General features: G+C 40.7%; 1 protein-coding gene across 2 annotated transcripts in view; it reads left to right on the top strand.

Moving 5' to 3' along the window:
- Positions 1-18115, top strand: part of ARHGAP32 (Rho GTPase activating protein 32) — a 135185-nt gene extending 117070 nt beyond the window's left edge. For both annotated transcript variants that reach the window (XM_019660189.1, XM_019660190.1), the window contains 7 exons: positions 172-317; positions 1081-1276; positions 2815-2960; positions 5348-5419; positions 7267-8142; positions 8820-9760; positions 11056-18115. In XM_019660189.1, the coding sequence (XP_019515734.1) occupies positions 172-317; positions 1081-1276; positions 2815-2960; positions 5348-5419; positions 7267-8142; positions 8820-9760; positions 11056-13320 (4642 nt within the window). In that variant the 3' untranslated portion in view covers positions 13321-18115. The remainder of the gene's footprint in view (positions 1-171; positions 318-1080; positions 1277-2814; positions 2961-5347; positions 5420-7266; positions 8143-8819; positions 9761-11055) is intronic.
- Positions 18116-18350: the final 235 nt, after the last annotated feature.

Raw genomic sequence — 18350 nt, 5'->3', positions numbered from 1 at the left:
TACGTTGTTTTTACGAGCATCTTCCCAAAACTGGCAATTGGGGCTTCATCAAGGCATTGTTAAAGTATGCTTTCTTCCTCTGGGTTGTCTGGGATTTACACATTTAAAAAAAAAAATGCCTTTTAACACTATCTTTGGAACTCTCTGATGGTCATTTTGTTTTTCCCACAGATCGAAACAGATAGAATCCGCCTGCTTCAGTGGAACAGCAGCTTTTATGGAAGTGAGAATTCAGTCGGTGGTTGTTGAATTCATCCTCAATCATGTAGATGTCCTCTTCAGTGGGAAAATCAGTGCAGTCATTCAGGAAGGCGCAGGTATGGCTCACATTTACTTTACTTTACTACTAGGAACATGCATCTGAACTTCTAAAGGAATGGAAAACTGCATTTCTTATCTCAGTGGAATAAATCTGCCTTGGGTAGAAAGCAGCTAATTTATGTCTTTCCCAAAATGCACAATTTAACAGTTATTTTATGTATCCTTTTTTTCTTCTTAAGTAGGTTATTTTTTTATTTTATTTTATTGGGGAACAGTGTGTTTTTCCAGGACCCATCAGCTCCAAGTCAAGTAGTTGTTTCATTGTAGTTGTGGAGGGCGTACTTCAGTGGCCCATGTGGGAATCGAACCAGCAACCTTGGTGTTAAGAGCACTGCGTCCTGTGCTTTAACCACCTGAACTAACCGGCTGTCCTCATAGTAGACCTTTTATGATCTAAGTTCATGACACATTAAAAAATATATCGTGTTACCTATTATTAGTGTATATAAAGGTGTAATATGTAGCAGAAGCAGAAAGATTCTTCCCGAAAATAAAAATATCTGAGTGATTTTTTTTGGCACCCTCTGTGTACATGTGTATGTATCACTGTTAACAAACAACCTGGCATGTCACCTTCTATTCCTCACTAAGTATAAAGCCCTGTTATTTTTGCCGTTTAAAAAACTTGAAGAAAATTTAAAACAACACAGGTAGATAGACAGATAAACATTTTGATATACACACATTCACACATATTTATACTTTTTCCTCATGAAGAAAGTTTGACTCTCTTCATTGTTTTTTTCTTTCTTTCCAAAGCTTCTCTATCAAGACCCAAATCTCTGCTGGTTTCCTCTCCATCTGCCAAGCTGCTGACATTGGAGGAAGCCCAGGCACGAACACAAGCTCAGGTCAATTCTCCAATTGTAACTGAAAATAAATATATTGAAGTAGGAGAAGGACCAGCTGCACTGCAGGGAAAATTTCATACCATAATTGAGTTCCCGCTTGAAAGGTAAAATTCGTTAAATCCTCATAAATGTGATTTCATGGCTATGCATGCTTTTATTTTATTTTTACTTAGATATTTTAGTGTTACTATATTCATTCTGGGCCAATCTCAGAAAAACCCGTTCATTTGACTGTGGATGATACTTCACAGGGAACGATAAAAAGGATCCTTGAAAAGCATTACACCATGTCGTTTTAAAGAAGAAGAAAGTCAGTTGTACAGGGAAAATTGTTAGGGGAAAAAAAGGTGATTTTTCTCTCTGAGATACATTGTTTATGAAATTATTGTTCTGAAATTTGTTCAGAAATAAACTGTTGGAACGGAACGGCTTATTCAAAAGGTAATAAATGGATAATGACTTTGACATTGGTTCCACATAAACTTTAGAATAGACTGGTGCTTCTCACAGTGTGAACTCCCAACCAGCATTACCTGGAAGTCACCAGAAATGCTAATTCTCAGACACTGTCCCAGAGCCACTGAATCAGAAACTCTGGGGGTGAGGTCCAGCAATCAGTCTTTTATCTAGCCTTCCAGGGGATTCTGACACGTGCTAAAGTTTGAGAACCACTTCAGTTGACTCTGTCAGTGTCCCTTACAGCTCTGAAATTCTGTTTCTCTAAAGAAATGATAATAACATGGTTTCTGTGTCTTCTTTACTAAGATATGGTAGGAAGACTAATGTATATAAGCTAATTTTGATATCTCTGTTACTCCTTTGGCTATTACACATGAATGTCAGGATTTCAATTCCATGGATTGGTTAGTGTTAATAAAACTTGAGAATTTATTCTTGACATATTTTAGTATATCTCGCTAACTTCCTTTTACTTCCCATGACTAAAAATGTCTTAACAGCAAAATGTTAGAACATGCTTTTACTTTGTCATTCTGAGTTTGTCTTCAGCTACTTGAATTTATATTTTAGCTCCATAATTTTCAAAAAATTTTCTCTTTTATATAAAATAGTAATCAAGAGAATAGATACTGTGACACAGATGGACCTGGCTTCCAACCCTGACTTTCATCATTTACTAGTTTTATAACATTAAGGAATTTACTTAAACTTCTTGGTGTTGTAATTTCCTCAGCTGAAAACTACATAAAGCAGTTGACAAAGTGCCTGGCATTCAATATATATTATTTTTACTTCATTTTTGGCTTAATTCTCTTTACTCACATGTAAAATCATTGTCTTTAACTCTGTTTTATTTTTGGAGTTTTAATATTGCCCATTCCTAAATATGTCTTATTCTCACATACATCTCAGATTGTGATGTTAAATCTAAATATGAAAATCTGTATAAAAATTATTTCTGTGAAACAAGTTACTAATATTAAAATACATATATTTTAATTTTCATTTCATGCTTTAGCTATACAGTTTACTGCACTGTGTTATAGTATGCTATATGGACGGTGGATGTGTACTATTTCAGCTATGCCTCTCCTAGCTGTTTGGTCCTTTCCATCATTTGTTCATTTTTTATAAATAAAGATAGCCCCTTAGATATCTTAATACAGATTATTTTCTCTCATAGGAGGAGGCCTCAAAATAAAATGAAAAAATCTCCTGTGGGCAGCTGGCGTTCCTTTTTCAACTTGGGGAAATCATCATCTGTTTCTAAACGGAAGTTGCAGCGTAATGAGAGTGAGCCTTCAGAGATGAAAGCCATGGCTCTGAAAGGTTAGTACCTTCACACCTTCCCTGTGTGCTGCTGCTGCAAAAGCAGTTTGCATGGTAGCTTCACACTTTCCATGCTGTCATGACGGCTCTCCTCTTACTCTGGATACGGACTCAGTGTATTGTTATAATGTGCTTCAATGTGCTGTGTCCATGGTTGTGTTGCTACATGTGAATTGTCTTTACCAAATCCTTATCCCCAAATACATAAACTATATGTAAATATGTAGAATACCTAATTTCTTAGGGGAACAGTATAGATTATATATTTTGTGAACATGGTTTAAAATTCATAAAATATTTATAACATCGTTTATATATTGTTGGTAATAAAAAACTGCTGTAGCGTTTAAATTCATTAATCTATATTTTTATAGATATAAAAAATGACAAAAGCATGTTTTAACACTCCTTTCAAGTTTTTAACTTTTATGACCAAAGAAGCTAACTTTTCCCTAGATGACTCATTGATGAGAGTATCTTATTGGGTCAAATAAATCTGTTACTGTTGTTGAAAATGCTCCTCTTAAAAATAGTTTCAAACCCATGTTCTACTGATATTAACAGCTTCTGAATCAGGAAGGATAGTAGTGTTTTCTTCTGAGGTAATGTAAATACAATGTTCAGTTCATTGAATTCCTCATTCATTCAGTTTGCAATCATGTCAGGTACTAAGCATGTGCTATATGTTTTGATAGCAGTCTCCGCAGATAGAAAGAAAATTAAGACACTGCTCCTGCCTTCAGAATCTTAATTTGGGAAGTCATATGTAAGAAAATAAATTTCATGCACAATCATAACTATTGAAATAGAGGTTTGTGTGAGATAATTATGGTAGGAATTATCAGTCATGTGGGGAGAGGAGCTCGGGGTCAGAAAATAATAACCTTTGACTTGGGTTTCGAGGATAAGTAGGGATTCCCATTCAGGAAGTGGGAGCAAAGTGTGCTTGTGTGTGAAACGGAACCATAAAGAACTTGGCTGTGCAGTATGGTACAAGAAGAGGTTCAGGTCGTTAGGGGCCTTGTATGCGTGCCAAAGAGTTTTGGTTTTCGTCTTGTATTCCTTGGGTGTTATTCAGTGGCTTCAGTATGTAACATGATCAAGTTTGGGTTTAAGAAAGATGACTTCGACAGTGTAAGGAATATATGAAAATAAAATAAAACTGGAGACTGGACAATAATAGGAGACAGTTAACCATCATACAGGCAAGAAACAGTGAGTGTCTGGAATAAGCAGTGGGAGTGGGAAATATATTTGAGAGATATTTAGGAAGCATAATCTACAGTGCTGGGTGACCAAATGATTATGAAGGATGAGAAAAAAGGAGGAGGAAAGATAATTTTCAGGTTTTGAGTAAATGACAAGGGAGGGAAGAAAAATACTGTTTATTTTGGACATAGTGAGTTGGAGATGTCCAAGAGATGATTAGTAATATGAGTCTGGAATTCAATAAAGGTGTTTAATATAACTAGGAATACAGACTTGAAAGTTATCAGCAACAACTAAGGGTGAAAATCCTAGAGATAGATTTTTGGCCCAAGGAGAGCACATTGAGTGAGAGAAGCAGGTTAGGGGCTGAATCCTAGAGAAAATCAGTGTTTAAAGGACTGGAAAAAGCAGTATTGTCATAAAAGGAGAGCAGTAGCTGGAACGGCAGGCAGGGAACCAAAGAGACGAGTGCTATCCCTGGAAATAATGGAGTGGGGGCTCGGAAAGTGTCGGCAGTGTTGAGCGCTGCCCAGAGGTGACGGGATGAAGACACTGAACACACCAGATTCAACATGTATAATTAAAGTTCCTGTGTTGGTTTCTTAGGGCTGCCATAGCAGATGGCCACAAATTGGGTGGCTTAAAACAAAAGAAATTTATTTCCTCACAGTTCTGGAGGCTAGAAGTCTGACATTCAGGTGTCAGCAGAGCCGTGTTCCCTCTAAAAGATCCAGGGAAGAGTCCCCCTTTGCCTCTTCCAGCTTCTGGTGCTCCTTGGCATGTGGTGGGATCACTCCAGTCTCTCTCTGCCTCAGTCCTCACATGGTATTCTACTCTCTCTGTGTCCTCTCTCCTTAAAGGGACACCAGTCATTGGATTTAAGTATGACATCACCCTAAATCCAGTATGACATCATACTAGTCTTTAGGAAATATAAACGAAGATGTTTTTAAATTCATCTCTATTCTCAAGTTTCTAATCCTTTAGAAAAGAGATTTTTCACATAGGAAACCATTTGAGAACAATATAACACGTTATATAATATGATGCCAAATTGAATATGATTGTCAAAATGTAAGGTTAATTACTCTTGGAAGTTTAAATATGTGTAGAGAAAACACTGCTTCTTTTCACTACATATATAACAAACTTCACACTATTTGGTTTTGATTCTTAAGGTGGCAGGGCAGAAGGAACCCTCCGTTCAGCCAAAAGTGAAGAGTCTCTTACTTCTCTCCATGCAGTTGATGGTAAGATTAAAAGCATTAATCATTTTATTCTATAATATGTTTCATAAAAGAATATAACAGTTAAGAATGTTTTATAAATATATGTGTAATAGGCTGTAGACCATCATTTTTTAAGAATTCTGGTATCTGTTTAGTATTGTCCATTGATGTTTTAATATGGTACCAGTTTAAAATTTCTTCACTTTTGACACGATTGCTATTTAATTTGCATAAGAACAGGAAAAATGTTAACCATTATGTTTATTAGTGCACAGTGGAAAATTGTATTATTAGTATTTCTTTCTTTAGATTTCACAATGAGAGCACAATGTTGCAAAGCATAAAATTAAGCAGTTTTGATATTCAGACCAGTAGTCTTGTCCTGAAAATGGCTTAACCTGATGTTAAATTTCATAGGTCAGATTGATTATAGGCCATCCTCATTATCTGAGGACAGTTAGTACCAGGAGAAAACAACTTAAAGTGAACCTGTTTAAAATGGGGACCAAAATTTTATGCGAAATAGTGTAAAAGGGTTTGACTGTAACTTGAAAAGCAAAAATTTAAAAATTATAAGTTTGCTTTAGCTTCTATTTAGTAAAATTCAGGTAATAGCTGTAACTGTGTACTAATTTTCAGAATGAACAAAGGATTACTTCAGTATTGACTTGGAAGGAAATAAAACGTTTTTGACAATACCATGTAATAGCAAATAGGGCATCCTTTATATCATGTTTGGCTTGTGCAGCAGGATGTAAGGAAGGCCCTTTTTACAAAAATAATCAAGAGCTACATTGATTTCCCAAGGGCTTTTCTTAATCTGTTGTTCAAGTCATGCTCTCTTGAAGTATCCTGGGATGTCATCTTCCTGGTCAACTTTCTCATCTTCATTTATTAACTCTTCTAACTGCCACATCCTCATTGACCAGTGGCTGTGCTTATGATTGAAGAAATCCTTGCATCTCCCTTTTGTTGGATGTTTAACATCTTAGGGGTTTTCCAAGATTTTCCATTTCACAGCAGTTAAGAGAATGCTTCATAAAACAATGCAGTTGCTAGGTAGATGCTAGTATTAGGCAGAAAAATAATTTGACTACGGATTAATTTTACAAGTGGCCAATGCATTAGTGAATGTATTTATGTTAAGACAATTTCTGCCTCTTTATAGTACATTTTCACTATGGCAATTCTAATAATTGTAATTGAATGCTGAGATAGAGTACTTTTACCAGTTGGATGTTTAGCAATGTCATAAGATTATGTAATATTCAACAACTTTTGAGGACTGCCTGAGAAACTTAAAGCCTATTGTTAAGGAAAAACATGAAATAATTTTTGTTAAGTATCTGAAAGGAATCTCTTACTAAATATATGTTAATACTTTATGGGATTGTAGAGATTTTTTTAATTGAGAAATTAATTTTTTTTAGAAATTTGAATGTTAGGAGGATTTTTCCCTACCAAAAAACAAAAAACTTTTGCTGCTGTATATCCAAAGTACTATTTAAAGTGATTATTAAGAATTCTACCTAAGAAGTCATATGTGGTGTCAGTGATAAAATAAGAGAGAAAAACGAAAAGCTTGCCTAAAGTCACAAGAGTCAGTGTTGGACCAGTAATAGAATCTAGGAGTTCTGAGTCTTTTTTTCACATTGAAACCATCAACTGCTGCATTCTCCCTGTGGTTATGTCAGATGTGTTCGTTATTTAGCGTTTGGTTTGGGAGTTCCACCTGGGTGCCCCAAGCCACAATTATCTGAGAGAAGATGAGAAGTAACATTTTCTTACCCCATATGTACTAAGTAGGTGACTTGTGGTATTGTGACCTTACGACATTCATAATCAGGTGTTGTTGTCCATTTCACCAGGTGATTCCAAGCTGTTCCGACCCAGAAGACCCAGATCTAGCAGTGATGCCCTGAGTGCCTCTTTTAATGGAGAAATGCTGGGGAACCGCTGTAATTCCTATGATAATCTGCCCCACGACAATGAAAGTGAGGAGGAAGTGGGGCTGCTCCATATTCCAGCTCTGGTGTCTCCTCATTCAGCTGAGGATGTTGATTTGAGCCCACCGGACATTGGAGTAGCCAGCCTGGATTTTGATCCTATGTCATTTCAATGTAGTCCTCCGAAGGCCGAATCGGAATGTCTGGAGAGCGGTGCTTCCTTTTTAGATTCATTAGGATACTCCAAGGATAAACCAAGTACCAGTAAAAAGGATACGGAAGCGGGTGGTAGCCAGTCTCAGACTCCAGGAAGCACTACAAGTTCTGAACCTGTCTCTCCTCTTCAGGAGAAACTGAGTCCATTCTTTACCCTGGACTTGAGCCCAAGTGAAGAGAAATCATCTAAGCCAACATTCACCGAAAAGGTTGTCTATGCTTTCTCTCCAAAGATTGGACGGAAATTAAGTAAATCACCTTCTATGAACATATCTGAGCCAATTTCAGTGACCCTTCCCCCTCGGGTGTCAGAAGTCATTGGTACAATCCCTCCTCCAGCAGCCCAGACTGCATCTTCTCCAACCTGGAACAGAAGTGTCGATGAAGATGTTGTCATAAATAGATCCCCCACCCAGGTAGGAAAGCTGAAAACAAATGCGGGCGAGGCCCAGGAAGGATGTGAGTCTGAAGCCCAGCCCCTGGAGCAGGCGGCTGCTACGCAAGTAGAGTCTCCAGGGAACGAGGAGCAGCCCGTCTCGAGCAGTCAGAGTAAGGCTGTGCCTTCCGGCCAGACTCAGACAGGTACCATTTGTTTTCCTCCATTCTTTCTTTAAGCTAAGAGGGATCTGCAATCCTGTGTGCCATCTGTGCCTTTTAAGAGAGAAATTCACTCCGCAGCTAGCCTTTAATCAAAGAGAATGTGTTGCTTGGTGGTGCCGATGGCTCAAAGCCCTAAATTAAAATCAATCAAACAAAATCCCCCGAAGGGCCAGTTGTCCTGCTTCCAAGCTCCGTAAAGTCCCCTGTCTCTTTGGACAGACAGAATTCATGGATAATTCTTGCACAACTTCGTAGCTCTTGATTCTGTTTTCTCTTCTAATAAAATATCTATGTTATATCCTTACAAGTTAACCAGCCAGCCTACACCATCAAATGTAAAAACTATGCTTAACCGTCTGCAAGCACTTGAAGCTTGTTTTCTAAGCAATCTTTTCTGAGCCAGATGAGGGGCCTGCTTTCCCCCCATCTCTGTAGCAATGCAAGAGGAGATTGCAATCCTTAAACACTGTTTTAGTTTTCCTTCTGAACCAGATGTGTTCTCTACAGCATTTGCATGTGGGATAGAAGATCATGGATTGCCGTTTTGAAATGTGGAAGGCACCTATTTTTTAGTGATCAAATGGGGAGTGTTTGGCTTTCCGTACAGGATAACACAAGCTACCTTTTCACTCTCATTTTTTTTCCCAATTTCCCACCAGGAGCAGTTGCCCATGACCCCCCTCAGGATTCCGTTCCTGTCAGTTCAGTCTCTCTTATCCCACCACCGCCGCCTCCGAAAAATGTTGCCCGCCTGTTGGCGCTGGCATTAGCTGAGTCTGCACAGCAAGCCTCAACTCAGTCATTGAAGAGACCAGGGACTTCCCAGGCTGCTTATTCAAATTATGGAGACGTAGCAGTGGCTGCAACAGAAGATAAGCTGCCTAGTTCTTACTCTCATGTTACTCTAGACAAAGCCTATTTCCCAACTGATAGGCCTGCAGAGCAGTTCCACCTCCAGAACAGTGCACCTGGAGACTGTGACCAGCCTATACCAGCCACGGCAGCTATTGGGGATCTTACCCATTTCAGTGCTGCAACTGAGTCTGGGGAGCAGCTCCACCAGGCAGACTTCCTAGGGAATCAGCCCCATGAAACCTATTTATCTGGGGACCCAGAAAAGGCCAGAATCACTTCAGTTCCCTTAACAAACTCTAAGTCTGCTGATCACATAAGTTTCCCTGAAGACCAGCCTGGAAAGATTGTCACCTTTGCAGATCAGGACCAATCTCAACTTCATTTCTACAGTGGAGATCAGCCTCCTTTTCTTGGTGCAAGTGCGGATAAGCCCCATCACTCCTCAGAACTTGCCGACAAGTCTACACCTAATTTGCCTAGGGACAAAGCCTACCCTCCTTCTGGGTCCCCCGAAGAGAAGAGCAGCACAGCCACCATGGCTTATGTGACGACTGCTCCAGCAACAGCTGAAATGAGCACCAGGGAAGCCACCTGGGATGTGGCTGAACCACCCACCGCTGCTGACTTTGCTGCCGCCACCCTTCAGCGTCCTCATAGAACTAATCGTCCCCTTCCCCCACCTCCTTCCCAGAGATCAGCAGAGCAGTTACCAGTCACCAATGTAGGATTAAATAATTCCCACAAGGTAAGATGGGGCGGACATGAGTGAGAGGAAATACACTTTTTCCAAAGGTATGTCACTTTTCAGCAGGGTAGTTATCTTGCAGTCCTCTGGCAGGTTTCTATGAAACGTGTCCTACTTGCGGTTAGAATCTGCCTTTACCTGGTTGCTGGTTTTTCTCTGAGAAAGGGATAGTTACGCAATGACTATGGTTTATCTATACTTGCCGTCTGCCTAGAGCACTTAGGTAGTTTCTCCGTAGCAATACCAAGAGATCGTGATCAAGTGAGTCATACTGAGTTTAGGTGTCAGGGTTGCATGGTTTTGTTTTTTTCCCCATCTCCATCACTGACTAATTGTGACTTTGGGCAAGTCATTTAACCAACCCCTGCCAGTTACTCACATCTGCCTAATGCAAGTGCTTTGGTCCTAAGACATTTCTAAGACTGTCGGCCTTGCAGACTTTTTAGATATGTGGGGTCACAGTGTCTTAGGACTTTTTGTTATTTTTCTCAACACTAACCAGGTGGTTCTGTAGTCAAGCACCTGTTTGGATGAGAGAATGTTGTATGTGGAATGCTAGTTTCTTCCTAATTTTCTCATGTTTTAAAAAAAGTGCCCTAGGTGTTTTGTGGTCGCCTTAAACTAAAAGTACTTCAATATCTAGTCTTCAGTGGAGGACACTATTTCCAGTAGCTCCTTCTCAAGGACGCCATTTTTGCAGGATTGCTATGAGGATCATGTTTGGTCTCTACTGCTGCAGACCAGGGTGGAGTAGAAGGCAGGGGAGACAGGAACTGAATGAGTCGAATGTCACCTTAGACAAGTCCCTTTATTGCCCTTCCCTAAATTTGGGGGCTCACAGGGTCTCACTGTGTGCAACTGTGAGTCACCTCAAAAATCTCTCCTGATAGAATCAACTCTCTCTGTTTAACAAAATGTTCTTGATGTTGAGCCTGAGCTAGACAGATAGACTGTGTATATATTTTTAAGCTTGACTGTTATTTGACTAAACCTCTATTTTGGTCTGTGTACATTAAGATAATGTCAGAGGCAACCTCATCTAACATTTAAAACCTGTCATAAATTAAAGCAGTTCTCCAAATTTGGCAATGGCTGTTACACCAGATAGCAGCATAGGCCATTTCCTGGCCGTGGGGACAGGTTGGCCTGTTGTCCTGTCCGGGGCAACCACGTGGCTTAGGAACTTTCAAGCTGCTACCCAAATAGCTTCACCTTGTGAGTTACAGATTTACAGTGTTTAATTCCATAGAGGGGAGCATGGGAAATCAACTCATAATTTTATCATCTTTCAATAGGTTCCAGGAGTAGTTCCAGTTCCAGAGAGACCACCTGAACCCAGAGCTGTGGATGATCTTGCTCCTGTTTTTGTGAGTGATGGCAGTGCAGCTGTTCCGTGTCCCATCTCTACTTCTGCTGTCCAGCCAGGCCTCCCTGAAAAGGTGTGGGAAGGTGCCAGGGCCCCACCGCTGCACCTACGTGCTGAGTCTGTCCCTGTGCACACTTCCTGTGGCTTTACTGTGCCAGTTCCCCCCACCAGGACAATGGAGAGTAAAGTGGCTGCCGCCATACACTCCAACAGTGCAGACGGGACCAGTACTCCCAGTTATCATCCCTTTGGCACTGCTTCCTCGGCCTCTGTGGATGATATTTTGCCTTTACCACTTCCTGTTCCACAACTTAAGCATGCGTCTCAGAAAACTACTTATTCCACGTTTGCTAGGCCAGATGTCACCACGGAGCCCTTTGGTCCAGAAAATTGTTTGCATTTCAGTATGACTCCAAACTGCCAGTACCGTCCCCAGAGTGTACCCCCACATCACAATAAATTGGAGCAACACCAGGTGTATGGCTCCAGATCAGAGCCACCAGCCTCCATGGGTCCTCGTTACAACACATACGTGGCCCCGGGGAGAAGTGTGTCTGGACACCACGCCAAGCCCTGCAGCCGGGTTGAGTACGTCTCTTCTTTGAGCTCATCTGTCAGGAGCGGTTGTTACCCTGATGACATTCCGCCATACCCTACCATCCGGAGGGTACAGTCTCTCCATACTCCTCCATCTGCCATGATTCGCTCTGTTCCCATTTCACGGACAGAAGTTCCCCCAGACGATGAACCAGCCTACTGCTCAAGACCCCTGTATCAGTATAAGCCATATCAGTCCTCCCAGGCCCGCTCGGATTATCACGTCACTCAGCTTCAGCCTTACTTTGAGAATGGTCGCGTCCACTACCGGTATAGCCCATATTCCAGTTCTTCTAGTTCCTATTTCAGTCCCGACGGAGCCCTGTGTGACGTGGATACTTACGGCACCGTGCAGTTGAGGCCCCTTCACCGGCTGCCCAATCGCGATTTTGCTTTCTACAATCCTCGGCTGCAAGGAAAGAACTTGTACAGTTACGCTGGCTTGCCTCCCCGTCCCCGGGCCACCATGACTGGCTACTTTTCTGGCAGTGACCATAATGTAGTGAACATGCCCCCAGCTGCAGATGTGAAGCACACTTACACCTCATGGGATTTTGAGGACATGGAAAAATACCGCATGCAGTCCATCCGGAGAGAGAGCCGGGCCCGGCAGAAGGTGAAAGGGCCTGTTATGTCCCAGTATGATAACATGACCCCGGCGGTGCAAGAGGACTTGGGTGGGATCTATGTCATCCACCTACGCAGCAAATCAGATCCTGGGAAAACTGGACTTCTCTCAGTGGCCGAGGGAAAGGAGGGGCGGCACCCAGCCAAGGCCGTCAGTCCCGAGGGAGACGACCGCTTCTATCGGAAACATCCAGAGCCAGAGTTCGAGAGAGCCCACCACGGAGGACATGGCAACGGACAGGCAGAGAAGCCGTCCCTCCCGCAGAAGCAGAGCAGTCTCAGGAACAGGAAGCTTCATGACATGGGTTGTAGTCTCCCTGAGCACAGGGCACACCAGGAAGCAAGCCATAGGCAACTGTGTGAATCCAAAAATGGGCCACCTTACCCCCAGGGAGCTGGCCAGTTAGATTATGGGTCCAAAGGGATTCCAGATGCTTCGGAGCCTGTCAGCTACCATAACTCTGGAGGGAAGTATATCACACCAGGGCAGGAGTCTTTAAGACTGAACCACAAAGAGATGAGGCTCTCCAAAGATCTGGAGAGGCCTCGGGCTAGGCAGCCTCCTGCCCCAGACAAACACTCCAGAGACGGCTACAAGGAGGAGGAACACCTCAGTCAGTCCATAGTCCCACCCCCTAAACCGGAGAGGAGTCATAGCCTGAAGCTCCATCACACCCAGAACGTGGAGAGGGACCCTGGTGTGCTGTTCCAGTACCAAGCACACGGCAAGCGCCAGAGCAGCATGACTGCCGTGTCCCAGTATGATAACCTGGAGGGCTACCATTCCCCGCCCCAGCCACAGCCCCAGCCCCCGCGAGGAGGCTTTGGAGCAGGAGCAATGGGGGCATATGTGCCCTCTGGCTTTCCCCACCCACAAAACAGGACATACGCTACAGCTTTGGGTCAGGGGGCCTTCCTGCCCACAGAGTTATCCTTGCAGCATCCGGAAACGCAGATCCATGCAGAATGAGCCCTGGGAGCAATAGAGTTGAAGCAGCCTCTGCTGGACAGTGGACTGTTCTATTTTTTTCAGTAACCAAAAAGATTTAAAAAAAGGAAAAAAAAAGCTACAAATCCCCTGACCACATTAAAAAATATAATAAGAAAAACAATCACCATCTTATTTCCCTTCCTGTTTCATTACCACCCCTTCCATCTATAGAGACAGTCATATTTGTCCTTAAAAGAGATCTGAATGATTGTAAAGCACTGTGTTGAAAACCTAGTAAAGAAATTTGTCACAGAGCATACTTGCCATATAGAGCTAATTTGTAAGAGCCTGAGGACTGCCTTTACCTGAATTTGAATTTGACTTTGTCCTTCTTAGTATTAGCTGTATAGTGCAGAGCAGTTTACATCTGTATTTCCTGGGAGGCTTTTGCATTTTCTGTTGCATTCCTACTGACTTTTTCAGTAGCCATGACGCTTGCCCAGACCAACACTCCGTTTTTCTCACATCATTCTCCCTGTCTTAGAAGGGTCTTGTGTGTTAAATTAGAACTGAGAAAAACTTCTCCATGATCATTCAGATAAGCCTGTCAGACATTGAGCAAATTATAACTAAAAAATAAAGGAACTACAACTAAGCATTTTGTAGAGTCCTAAAATGTCACACCATTTAGACCCAGGCTGAACCATGTTCTTCACATTCTGATTTTTCATGGCTGTTTCTCACTGTTCAGTGAACAGGCTCCTGTCCCTATAGAAGGATCTGTTAACAGAGTCACAGACGGTTCTCAGGTGAAAGTCAGTGAACTCTGTCAGCACCAAAAAACTAGGTCAGTGCTCCGAACGTGTTGCCTGCCTTCTGTTGGTTCCTTTCTAAATAATATTTGGTAAATTGTAATGCTGGTAAAACATTTCACACCCCTTTTCTCCTAAAGCAACCTTTCTCGTTAAAAAATCCCCCAGCATGGTTTGACTCGATAAACACATAATTTATCATGATTACAAATTTACATATTACTTTCTGTTTCTAAATCACAGTGTACAGGTTTCCTGGGAATTCTTAAAGTAGCTTCTTATTACCTGTTAGTAAAACTGACATTTCCTGCAATAACCTCTTGGTACACAGCCCCGTTTTACCTGTTGGAATTCTGGGCAGTTACTGTTCCCATCGTGAAGAATTAGCGTGCTGTTTGTTCACTCTACTTCTACAATCACAGTCTACTGTAATTGCCATCTACACCAGCATTTCAGGTATAGTTCTTATAACTGTAGACATGTTAAACATGTTCAGTACCCAGGACTTTCCTTTGAAAGTTACATTCCTGATTAGAGTTGGAGCAGACGCCTCTAGCCTAACTCCATTCCATGTTCCCAACTCACCCTGTAACATATATGCCAGACTAGCAAGGCATCCTGCATTTACAAAACAAGTTTAGGTTGTCATTTCATTCCATAACTCTTAACAATACTTGATTTTTGTACATTCACATGTTTTAAATGCTCAGTTTGTAGAAGACACTAGGAGAATTTCATTCCGTTTACTGGATGTTGCTGCTCTGGCTTTTTAAAACTTGGAATTAACTTTTATTTAGAACAAAGGAGGAAATCTTTAAAGAAGCTAAATTTATGCTGCTATTATTGCTGTGAAATTGTATAAAGATTAGGAGTCATGCCAGCTCTTTTTTTTTTTAATTTAAAAAATGTGATTACATTTTAAGGATTTATATTTAGAAAAAGAAATAAAGTTTAAAGAACAACACATTTATTTATATGTGGAACTACTCTATAAGATTTTTTTTTGTTGCCCCCAAATTGATCAGAGGGATTCAATAAAGATCATGGAAAAAAATCCTGAAATACCAATATGTGTAGAGGTCTCTGGAAATTTAGGCCTCTGCATTAAAAGTGCAGGCCCAGCTGGTATGTAGTCAGTTGCCATGTCTGGAAAGCTGGTGGCATACCTCCACTTAGCACACAAACATCAGGTGCCGTATGCAGGAGTTCACTCTTAGGTGAATATGCAGCACTAATTTTATTTTTTTACCTTAACCATCTTTTTGTCAAGTTAGGTAACCCATTGCCCCTTTGAGATCACATAAGCCCTATAAAATTCTCACCAGCAGCATGGCAATTAGAAAGGAGCTGGTATGACAAGGACATACAGATGGCTTTAAGTAACAGAATTTTTCTCAATAATGAATTGTAATTCTAGTGCAACATTTCAGACCATTTGTTCTGAAGCAATGTTTTGTTTTGGTTTTCATTAAAAAACAACAACAGCAAGGATGTGGCTTAAGAAGTCCTGTCCAATTTTAGTATTTGTGGATTTGTCATCACACACATTGTTTACTCCTGAAATTGAAGTCTGTTTTATAAATACTAAGGTTAATTCCTCAAAGCAATTACTTTATTATTTCTGTGGGCTTAGAAATATCAGGTAAATATTTTGAATACAGAATAGTGACTCAAATTACTGGTATAAGTGTGAAACACAAACTTTAGGTAAAATCTAGAGTTGTTACACTTAACTGTATGTAGATACAGCCTTAACTTGGGATTCAGTTTTTTGAAGGACTCTGCCTGTATCTTTCCCTTTCTGATATTGTAGGGTAGAAATTGGATGGCGAATCACTGTGAGCCAGGTTACCTCAGCATAGTTCACCTTGTGTGTGACTTCACAAATAGAGTAATTATATGTTACTATTTCAAATTTTGACGTGGAGCACTATGATCAAGGAAATGGAGCTGCCTTATGCATTAAACCCATAATTCTGTTGGTATTTTCATATTCATATCTCCAGGTATGACCTTTCTGGTAAACTTCCAATGCCACAGTTCGGTTTGATTGAAATAAACACTCCCTGGATGTCTAGCCAGAGACTTTCCTAACAGCCCCAGAGGTTCCATCTTCTTATTACTGAATTTCATCCGAGCCTTACTGCTTACTGTGTTCAATTTCCTTTGAAACATGCAATCCCTGGGATGGTCCCAAGGATAGGGCCTGCACATTTTTATAATGGCAAAGCATTTTTTAAAAGTTAGGGTCAGGTTGAAGATTTCTAGGACTAATTCTGTATACAAGAGGGACGATTAATGTGAGTAGGGATAGAGAGTAGGTTAACACATTTGAAGCAGCAACAGATGCATACAATGTAAATTTGAAATTTTCCCTTTTATTTAAAAAAGGAGCCTGCAAAGTTCCTATGTCTGTTCCCAGCCCTGTCAATCACCCACCCGACATGTTGACAAAGTATCGGCTGTCTGAGCAGTGTGTTGAAGGAAATACTAAGGAAAGCAAAAGTATGTCAGAAAGTTACTTCCAAATGGTTAGAGGCATGTGATTTTCAGTACTGTGTGTTATGGAAATGTCAGGAATCGTATATTTTAACTGTGCAAGATAATGTCAGTGTGCATAGAGGTCTTTTTTCCTTTTCTAATTAGTACTGTTAGTGTTCAAAGAATAAAAATGGTTGTTTTACAGTTTAGATTCTAAGGTAGCAAAACCTGATTTTTCAACCATGACCTGCATGAGAGAAGCATCCTAGGATGTCTTAGATCATATTTTTAAGTTCTTAATTTATATAGTGTTTTTTTATGTTTTAATATTTTTGTGAACTGGTGTAAATTGTTAATGCATACAAGCTTGTGTATTTTTTGTAAATAGTTTTGTGATTTATTTCTTGATCCATATGTAAATATTTAGAGTATCATTTCTTCAAAACTTATTTGAACCTGAGTTTGTGGGTTTGGGGTTTTGTTTGTTTCTTTGTTTTGGTTGGGGGTGGGGGGAGAGAAGGGATTTTGTACTCTGATAATCCAGATGGAGAACTCTGGTTTAAAGCAAATGTCCCACTGAAAGCAATTCAAATATCAACAAAATCATTTCAGGTTAAAACAGACTTCTTTGTGTGTGTCTCCTTTTCAACCTAATATGAATTACAATTAGAAGCGGTAATTGACTGGGGATATTCAGACCCAAAGATTAGTGTCTGTATGACACAGATTATTATTGCAAATGGTATGTAATTTGATGGAAGGAGTTTAATGTCTCCTTTTTATATCTATTTGCCACAGTATGCTGCCTGGCCAAATTTTCCCCAGGTCCAACAATTATCTTAGAACTGCAGAGGCCTTTTGATCTTACTGGAAAGTCTAGGCAGACGCACTACCTGGGGCTGCCACGAGGAATCTTGCTGCTGCTGCCACCACCTGGCTCCTGAACTTGCAGTTCAAGAAACTGAGTTGGCTTCTTAATCTCAGGACTCTCCAGAAGGGGATTCTGAATAATACCCATATTTCTAAAGATTCCCACAAAGCATCTTGGGCATCCTGTTCACTTTTCAGAGCGAAATGACCAGAAAAGAGTCATCTGTTACACTTGGTCATCTGGTTTGTGGCAAACCAAGATAAAGTATTTCAATAAGACAAGTGCTACTAGTCACTCAGCTCGCTGCCTGACAGGATCCAGAGTGTGTTCTGTGCCAAGAGTTGTTCTGAAAAAGAAACGTTTCAATAATCAACCACGATTTTTTGAAGGAAAAGAAAAACCCAATATTCAGCTATTGAAGTCCTAGTTTTCCTACTGAGAGTCATACGTTACAAACCATTCTTCATTCTAAAATGTTAAAGCTTTTCCTTTTTTGCCAGTAATAGGGAAAGATGGTCTGGTGAGCCAGCCATCTTTGATATACCTGCAGAACACACTGCAGAACATAGGCAAAGCTATAACAGCTGCTTTCAGTAAACACTCCCAGACCTGAACAAGTGTTCCCATGGAAACTGCTCAGATGGGATTAAAGGAAAGATATGAATCACAATTGAACTGTGTTGTCTGATTTTCTGGGACTCATTTCCATACCAACTATTTCATCACCAATCTTCCATCATACTGATGAAAATATAGTATGTTCCTCTTAAAAGGTGTGTTTATCATTGAGCAATTGATGACAAATACATTGATGGTGTTTGAGATTTTAATAATTTGTGGTTCTATGTGAAAAGGCACATTTTAAAGTAACATTGACTCCCCGTTACAGGAAAAGTTTGGGCATC

Source organism: Hipposideros armiger, unplaced genomic scaffold, assembly GCF_001890085.2.
Source record: "Hipposideros armiger isolate ML-2016 unplaced genomic scaffold, ASM189008v1 scaffold_313, whole genome shotgun sequence".
Taxonomy (NCBI): Eukaryota; Metazoa; Chordata; class Mammalia; order Chiroptera; family Hipposideridae; genus Hipposideros; species Hipposideros armiger.
The sequence above is the reverse complement of the archived record's forward strand: the minus strand, read 5'-3'. Positions and strand labels throughout refer to the sequence as shown.